General features: G+C 47.0%; 1 protein-coding gene across 2 annotated transcripts; it reads right to left on the bottom strand.

Annotated features, from left to right (window-relative positions):
- Positions 1-3,461: 3,461 nt before the first annotated feature.
- On the bottom strand, positions 3,462-9,138 carry LOC119434820 (cuticle protein 16.5-like). 2 transcript variants are annotated; one of them, XM_049659606.1, is made up of 4 exons: positions 9,010-9,138; positions 5,311-5,485; positions 4,396-5,154; positions 3,462-3,584 (listed from the first exon to the last, which is right to left on the bottom strand). In XM_049659606.1, coding segments are annotated over exons 1-4 (945 nt in total). In that variant the 5' UTR covers positions 9,019-9,138; the 3' UTR covers positions 3,462-3,582. The 2 variants fall into 2 exon arrangements, with proteins under 2 accessions (XP_049515563.1, XP_037557803.1); XM_037701875.2 differs by having other exon boundaries at positions 4,396-5,485.
- Between the last annotated feature and the right edge of the window lie 203 nt (positions 9,139-9,341).

Here is a 9,341-nt window from a genome sequence, read left to right as displayed (position 1 = left end):
AGAAGACATTTGCTTTATTCCTCAGTTGTGTATTACTAACATACTTGAAGTTAACGCGAAGAAAATGAGTGTGGTGTCTTTTACCAGAAAACGTGTGCAGACGGATTTTAATTTTACTTTGTCCGGTGGTAGTACTTGTCGTGTGCTTGATGTCCGCGACCATTAAGCTTATGTAGATTCAAGGCTGGATTCCCGCCTTTATTTATCTAGTGTTGCCATTCGTACCGTGACGCATTTACTAAATATCTAGACTTGCAAAAAAGTTTGAACATCCTGATTGTTTCAAAGCATTGCTCAGCGCACAAGTATGACCGCGATTAGAGCTTGCTTCTAGCGTGTGGATTTATACAAGTACCCATCAAAGTAACTTAATAGAAGCTGTGCAGCCTCGATTCGTTCGCACTTTCGACGACAGATATATTCGGCGACGCCGATAGTATGATAACTCAAGCCTGCTAGTTCACCTAAGTATGTTTTGTTTGGGTGAAAGGTGACTCGCGCATTACCTAAACACAAAACTACGCGTGCGCGTGCCGGCGAGCGAAAGCTCGTGCCCACGCGCCTTACGTTTGCCGTGCCTAGCGAGTAATGGCGGTTTGAACCTATAAGACGCGAGCCCGGGCCCGCGAACTTGGCTCACTATTTTCGCCTTGGTAGTCATCGTTTTGTATTTTTTGAGAGGCAGCCAGAGTACCGGTATTTGTCTGGAGAAGATAGCTGTACTCGTGCCACGCTTCGACGCGTACTATCGGTCCTGCATCATCTGCGCATGCGTGAGGCGCGTGGGCGCGAGCACGCTTGTGCCGGCAAGCGTATGTTTAGCTCGGCCTTAAAGGTGCCCCGAACCACTTCGTTGTACTGTCGGCGGGTAGAATACGCTGCTGTGAACATCTCAGCCAAGTCTTGGTGTCGTACGCGTTGCGTCGAGCTCGCAAGCGAAGCGCCAAGTTACCTTTATCTCAAACGCTCTCTTCTCAAATAGAAGTCACCTCCTCACTCTCTTCTGGATGCTTTATTTCGTAATAAAGTGGATTCCCATACGCGGCTGCTATTGGTAGCTGCGCTCGGCTACGCAGCGTAGACATCGCGGCCGCCGCGGCGTGCCGCCAAGAGTTCACTGGCTAAGCGCACTGCGGCTGGCTGAGCACAATGGCGTTTGGCTTATGTTTAGTGCGTCGTATAGGCACCAAAATCGGAAGTCGGGGCGTCTATGTTAACATGCAAAATGAAATTTGAACTGCGCGCCACGGTGAGAAGGCGGAGCGTTGTGGCCACGCTCCACTCCGCCGCACCGTTTGCAGTGCAAGGCATTGAAAAAGGAACGGGAGCACAGTGGAGGCCGTGTTTGATTGCCGATAAATCCGCTTCTGCTGAAGTACTTTTTGCAGAAAAATATTTCTAAAATAGCCTGTTTTCGCTTCAAATGCCTTTCTTCAGTTCGATAAATAGGGGTTCAGGGCCTCTTTAAAGCTCTTGGGAGGAGTGGCGTGTGGGCTAGCTGATTGATTGTTACTAGCATCGTTGCAGATTCGGGTTGCGTCAGTGAAAACCAGCAGGTGTCTTGACCCTATCTTTTTGTAGCTTGCCGCATGATTCAGCTGCAGTTGGTGTACAATGTCGATTCATCTGACAAGGACATCTTCAATTGAGGGTCAATGTAAAGTTGGCGCACAGGACGCTTGACGCAACTGAGTTCAGTAAGCATTTCTTTTCAAGTTTCTGAAACAAATTCGTGCCTTGTATGTTTACTTTAGCACGCAGTATCCCTGGAAATGCTGCTCTGTTTTCACATTTTATTACGTTCATGTTCTTGTACTAGGGACCTGTCGCCAAGGCTACAGCTGTCGGCAAGCAGTGAATTAAACAATGAACAGGCAGCAGAAACTTCGATACGCAAGCGAATGTCTCGCATAGAAGTACGGTTTGCGCTAGAGGCCACTTCTCGCGAGCGCAAAACCTACTTCGAAGTCAGCGTTCAATAGTAATGCTGATGCGTCTGCATGCGAATGGACAAGAGGCATGTAAAGCGCCTGAGGTAAGCGCATGTCTTTCTAAAGCATAGAAGTGCTATCATGGTGTATAGAGTTGATGTAATCAACGAATATTTGATAGGCGTTGTGATACAAGCCTATGCCAAACAGGCTCCAGGGTGGGCTCTTGCGAACATTTCCATTCACTTCGGCTATGGACGTTATTACGTTGATGTTAGAATCACCCGGCAGGAGAGTAACTTTACATTGCTACTACTTCTTTGTGCGAGAGAGACCTACCATTCACATTGAATTTGATGTCATCTGGGGTACTTTAAGGCGCAATAAGAGGTCACGCAATGGTAATGCTGTGCTGTTGATAAATAACAGATTTTGCAAAGCTTTCAAGAACCGTATTTTCCGGTGTATAAGACGTGGTTTCTGAAAAATTCTCGTTGGTGCGTCTTATACAGCAGTATGTCTTATATATTCATAAAATCATGTGAACTGGCCCGAATAATATTTTCGTCTTTTTTTCACAAGTGCAAGAAAACATGCGCGGCAGCATTCTGAACGAAATAAAATCTCGTTTTAACTATGGCGCGACTATGGCGACAGATCCCAGCTCCGAGGGCTCACGGTATATATGAGCAGTGTGGCTAACGAAGCTGCCGCAATAAGGGCCACTATCGAAGCTTCCATGATATGGGTGCCTCCGTGATTGCAACTTCACACCCATGATACTAATGCAATAAATAAAAAAGCATCAGCAGATTGTGGTGCCCGGCTTCTAATCGTTAAAGAAAGGCACCGGTTAGTCATCACCATCATCAGACGCGCGTGCGAGAAGTATCGGCTGGCCAGCAGTAGTGACACAGGTGTTTCCGGCTTCTGGTGGCCATTTCATTGTTGTTTGCTAGCGTTTTCATGTGCTCGTCCCGCGCACGCTATGCCGCCGAGAAAATACCAGCAGCCAGCTTCAAGGTGCTTACAATTTCGCGTGCAAGTTATTCATAGGCCGACGATGGTAACCAAGTGATACTGCGGGGATAAGTTGCTGAACTTTTGGCAGTGAGTCGGAGGATGAGGCCTTCGAGGACTTCGAGCCAAGTAAAATAAGCGTCGCTTTGCTGCTCCTGAGAAGAGTGTTGGTTCAAACTTTATTCTGATGAAATTCGCAGCACGTAAAACATCATTTAGCGATGAGTGTGCGTAATCCAATTTCATAATGGCCCACCGAGCTAAACCAGTGCATCTAATACACAGGTGCATCTTATATACTAATTTATTCTTCGGAAGTCGCTGAAAGATAGGGGCGCGTTTTACGCATAAGTGCGACATCAGTAATTACGCTAAGTTAGCCGTGATATTATCAATCGCAAACGTGCTCAATCTCGGAGATACGGTGGTCCTCGACTTCTATATAGCTCTACTGTTTGCCATATCAAATAAATATACATAGTAAATCACAGCTGAAGATGGTTGAGAAACGACAATATTATAGATTTTCTGAAGTCTTTATTCACAATTTCAAAACAACCAACGCAGTAAAATGCCGATTCCATAGAAGCAATGGGGAGATGTTCACGCTGATTCTTGCGTGATGAATATTTTCTGAAAAATAAAGATTACAATAGTCTGAATTTCATGTCACAAAACGTTAGCAACGACACATTGAAAATGAATTGGTTTCACTTTTGTTGAAAGCCAACGCTCATTAAACGTTCCTGCTTGTACGTGCGGAAACTATATTTGTAACAGTACAGAATTCCGAAATGTGGAAAAAGCAGTTTTTCTTTCTTTTCGTGAAACAAGGGTAGATAGAAGGATTTGTGCGCTGCTGAGATTATTCACTCGCGCCTCCCATTAAACGCCTCCCATTAAGCCACAGTAGCTACCGCAAGGAAACGAAAATGTTTTAAGACATCACAACTCATACGTAATCATTTTTATAAAGTAGCTTAGGTCTTTATATAATATTCCTGATGCGAGAAAAAGCTTTCCGGACGTGTATTCTGAAGCAACAAGATCTGATATTATGTTATGAAATACATGATTGGCAGCTTAGTGTGTAAGAATAGCCTACAGTGCGGTCCATTGTTAAATAGAGGTCTATAGTGAGTAGATCTCACTTTCCTGGTGCTCTAGCTGCAAGGGCCGGCTAGAGCTGTGTCATTGAACTGCACAGGTGGGTAAAAAGGTGAGAGAGCCACAAACGAGAAGTCATGCTGCAAAGCTGTGTCATTGTACATTGACAGAAGAAAAAAAAAACTGCACGTGCACTACACTCGTATGTTCCCGTTAACAGTGGACCCTCCTGTACATAGCGGTGCTCTTCACTGCATAAATGTGATGTTCACTTTGCATTTTGATTATGTATGCACGAAGTGCAGGCCCACTACCGTTGTGTGGTTGCGGTACTTACACTTCTTCTTGTGGAGAAGGTTGGAGTAGTGGTAGGGAGTGCCCAGGCCGTAGCCGTAGTTCAGGCCATAGCTGCCGAGACCGTAACCGTAGCCGTAGTTGCCAGCACCATAGCCGAGGGATCCAACTCCGTAACCGTATACGGGGGAAGCGTGAGAGACGCCGTAAGAGGCGACGGCAGGAGCGGCATGAGCCAGGCCGACGCCGTAGGAGGCAACTGCTGGAGCAGCGTGGGTGAGGCCGACGCCGTACGAGGCCACGGCTGGGGCAGCGTGAGTGAGGCCAACGCCGTATGAGGCGACGGCTGGGGCAGCGTGAGTTAGGCCGACGCCGTAGGAGGCAACGGCTGGGGCAGCGTGAGTTAGGCCGACGCCGTAGGAGGCAACGGCTGGGGCGTGGTGGACAGCGGTGACAGTGGGGGCAGCGTGAGTCAAACCAACGCCGTAAGATGCAACTGCTGGAGCAGCGTGAGCGAGGCCGACGCCATAGGAAGCAACGGCTGGAGCGTGGTGGACCGCGGTGACAGCTGGAGCCACGCCATAGGACGCGTAGCGGGTGACAGCCGGGGCGGAGGCGTAAGTGGCGTACGACGGCGCAGCGTGGACTGCGGTCACAGCGGGGGCAGCGTGATAGGCAGACACGGTACGGGTCACGGCCGGCGCAGCGGCAACGGTGCGGCCGAGCGTGCTGTAGCCGTAGCCAAGGCCACCGTAACCATAGCCGAGGCCACCGTAGCTGACACCGCCGTAACCAAGACCGGCGCCAGTGAGCCCGGAGTAGCCGTAGCCGTGACCGAGGGCGTGGCCACCGTAGCTGACGCCGCCGTAACCAAGACCGGCGCCAGTGAGCCCGGAGTAGCCGTAGCCGTGACCGAGGGCGTGGCCACCGTAGCTGACGCCGCCGTAACCAAGACCGGAGCCAGTGAGCCCGGAGTAGCCGTAGCCGTGACCGAGGGCGTAGCCACCATAGCCACCCAATCCACTGGCATAGTTTCCATAGCCGTATCCGAGGGCGGCGTTCCTTAGCAAGGAGCCACGGACATATCCGGCGGCAGCGCTGGAGACCAGGGCCAAGAGCAGGCAGGCGTGAAGCTGCGAATTGAGCGCAATATTACCTCAAGTAACATGTTGTGAGGCAGGTTTTGTAACAGTGCGTGAAGAAGAAAATATCTTTGGAGCATTGACAATGAAAAAGTTGTTCACTGCCTGGCAGGGACAGCAAAGCGATCCACAGTTCCTCACCTTTCTAAGCGTCATAAAACAGAAGGTTATATCAAGCGTAAAACTAAGAGTAAGACGAACGCTATACCGGTCAAATATGGGCTTCTTTTAAATACATGGCATGATATGTATTGACGAAGTATGTTTATCCTATTGTAACAAAAGAAATATAGCCTTTTTAATAATGCGGGCACGACTGTATTTATTATTTTCATGAGTAAATTGCATATTGTGTGTTCCCTTATAGTGTATAGCTCCTCAGACACAAGCGTACTGACTGTCGTTGAAGCTCTCATTGGCGTTGCTTGCACCATGCCAATATATTGCACAATAAAACTTCTTGGTAAGATTGCCATAAATGGGGCTAGTTGGTTCATTTTGATTTCTTTTAGAAACGTGCTTACTTAAAAGCGCTACAAGAAACTAGACGGAAACACATGTTGACGGGAACACAAGTACGCGCTTTCTCCGATAAACTCGTGTGGCCGTCTTGTTTCTTCGTGCAAGGCTTTTAGATTAGCGCGCTCTTAATATAAATCACTACTAATCGCTATGCTATAAGCTAACCTGCCACAAAAAGCGGTGTTCGTTGTTCTTGTAACGTACAGTTCGCGGCGATAATGAGTGCAAAACCATGAACTGCCTTACCCTTGCCAGTCATGTGTTTTTGGACTTAAATGCGTACCTCTTGCGTCTACATAGGACAAGTTGTGCACCTTAAACCTAATCAATGTGTAAAATGTTATTCGTCGTTCATTCTACTCGTAATTCCAGTCGCGGAAAAGAATGTGGTGCCTGCAATAATTGCGTGTATAACATTGCTGTTGGTGCAAGCTATGACATATAAAACCTGAAGTTTATTTTGGCCACACGATCCTTGTATTGTTTGGAAACAATCATACCCTCATTTGTTCTTTTCTTCATTCTAGAGTTTGGCTGAAGTTCAATAACATGTACAAGTCTTTCACTATATCTGCTTGACCTTTTATTCATGTTACCTATCAGCATATTTGGCTAACATCTCTGTGTTTTCTTCATTCATAACTTCACATGTGATTTGCACTACCTTTGATGAAGATGCCCCATTCCCTCTGCTCGTAAATAAATAGTAACTGAAAGCCTGTTTCGGACATTTAAGCTCGAGGAAGTCGGCTTTTGATGGCTTGTAGATGCGTCTACATATATGCCAGGGCTTGATGAAGGCTCCCAGTGCATTGTACTAGTATAAAATGCCAAAAAGCACACTCATTGCGCTGGGGAGCCTCGAATCAGCACTGCCCCATACGTAGAGATAATTACAATCCTTGAAAATCTGACATCCTTGACCATGTGATTTCGGAATAAATTTTGGGATCAAGATTCATTGAAGGGCAGTCACAAAGGTTTACCTACCAGCTGCACCAAAGTTAAAAGTACACTACTGCATTAGCTCCAGAAGCTGCAACAGAGCGAGGCTGCACTACCGTAGTTCCTATCTTACCAGCGTTGAATCACCAGTACTGCCCACACCATTACTATTCCTTCTGGAAGTGGCGGAGTCAATTTGTCCTACCCCTGATTGAGAAGGGGGGGGGGGGGGGAGTACAAGTAGTTCATTTAGATTTAACGCACAATGCTGCAAAACAGTCGCACGCATTAGCACTTCCGTTAAAAAGATATTACGTGCCGATTTCCACGTTTTCGTCCTCTTCCGCATTGTACTTACAACACAGCATATGCGCTTCAGATAATCGTATCTAAAACAAATGCAACAGGCACAGGACCACGACATAACAAGCCCAAACGATGAACAGATGTTGATTTAAGCAAAATTCACTGCCTTTGAGTACAATTGCCTTTTTATCGCTTTCTCTTCTAAAGAACAGCATTAACAACAGAAGAAAATTGCTCACTTTAGCAAACAACAGACCCTTCATAACTACTAGGCTTATGATGTATAAATTCTGGTAACTATTTATCTACTGATTAGCACTCTTCCGTTTGTCTGATCTATCTTTGAGGGTTAAACTTTAAAAGGAATGAACATTTCTGGCATTAAATCGGCGAGTGGAAACAAAGCATTTCTAAATGTTAAATGTTCAAGTTTTTCTATGTGGAGCTGCGAAACAATATAGGTATGCTTGGTACTCTCAGAAGTTCCTCTGTCCCCGTTATCACTCCTGGCGCCTATAAGTTTCAGCAGCAATCACATTTTTCTGCACGATAATTTTTATCTTGAAGTTATTTCCGCTTATAGACGAAACGTTTTGTAAGTGAGGTCACGCTCCCACTCAAGTGACATCGCTGCTTCAGGGGGCCATGTTGGCCAGTTCTCAATCTTAAGTATCAAAGCGTGGTCTTAGAAAAAACTTCCAAAGATTACCTAACCGCTAACCACCGTTCTCCTCTTGGCCCGTACTACTGGCCGCGAGCCATCACCTTTTCATCAATTACTTCGCTTCCTCACAGCATACTGCTGGGAATGCAATCAATTGTTTATTCAATGTCATCCGCGTGCTAACTTTAGAACAGGGTCGGCAAATAAACACGTTATTTTATGGCCGCGTAACGCCGACGCATCGCAGACTGTTTTTGATTTCTCTCTCATTCTCTAGTATATTTTTACGGGAACCTTACACTGGCTGGTACGGCACCGTATCGCTGCAGCCGTGGCCTCGCTTTACAAGCGATCTCACTATGCCGAGAACCGGAGCGTCGAAGAACGATCCAACGCTCTATGCCATCGTATCGCCCCTTCAAGGCCTCCCGGCGGGTGCACTGAGGCGGATATGCGGCCACAAGGATTCGCCAAGCACGCAACCTGCTTCGCCGCGAAAGAAAACAAAGCACCCAATGCGAGACCGTCGCTACGGTGCGTCACTAGCTCTACGAGTGCAGAAATGCGTGCGCTGCGCGCATCAATTACTAAGCGGAGTGTTAAGCACCTAGAAAGGTGGCAGTTTCGGGTAGTTGGTGTCACACAGTCTAATAAGAGTAAAAACGCAAATAGCTAAAAGTTAAGCTCCCACCGCTTTAGTTTATGCGGCCTATTACGATCACGCCGCACGTTTTACGTCCGTTAACGCATCGCAGGGTGCTTTCAACATATCCTTCCAAACACCTAGAAGATTTTGAGCTGTTGTGGGATGGGGTTGCTCAAGAGACTGCACACGACGTACAATGTTCTTTCCTTTTTTTTTCAGCGTGACATAACGGCTATAAGCTTTGTGCGTACCTTCATACCTTTCATTTCTGCCCTTTGTTCATCTCCTTCAATACCAGTTCAGCTATGCCTCTTAGTTCCAAGCTCGTATTTTTGAACAAACAAAATCTAACCTAGTGCGAGGCGGGTATACAATACCTCACGCCGGTGACGGAAGGATAAGTGAGTCGTTACAGGTGGGAAGAACACTTACTCCGGTCATGGTTGTAGTTTCCTGCGTTCTGGGTTCGGTGTATGAAGAGTACACTGCTCGAGTAACGCTTGCGGCACCGTCCTCTTATACGAAAAGGAGAGTGAGCGTGGTCGGTGCTTCCGCGGAGAGGGTTGCCAAAAGAGCGTGAGAAGAAGCGATCACGTTTGCTCACGTATCATCCTTTCCTTTATTATTGCTTCGGTCATTACGACTCGTCTTCCTGTTCCTGATCTCGAAATGCGATTAAAATTAAGTCGGCTTGGCGAATGGTGAACAAAGAAGAAGACTGATTTTATTCCTACCATAGGACTGCCAAGCGGGCTGCAATGCTG

The sequence above is a fragment of the Dermacentor silvarum genome, unplaced genomic scaffold (genome assembly GCF_013339745.2).
Source record: "Dermacentor silvarum isolate Dsil-2018 unplaced genomic scaffold, BIME_Dsil_1.4 Seq256, whole genome shotgun sequence".
NCBI classification, from domain to species: domain Eukaryota; kingdom Metazoa; phylum Arthropoda; class Arachnida; order Ixodida; family Ixodidae; genus Dermacentor; species Dermacentor silvarum.
Note: the sequence above shows the minus strand (reverse complement) of the source record. Positions and strands in the feature narration are given on the sequence as shown.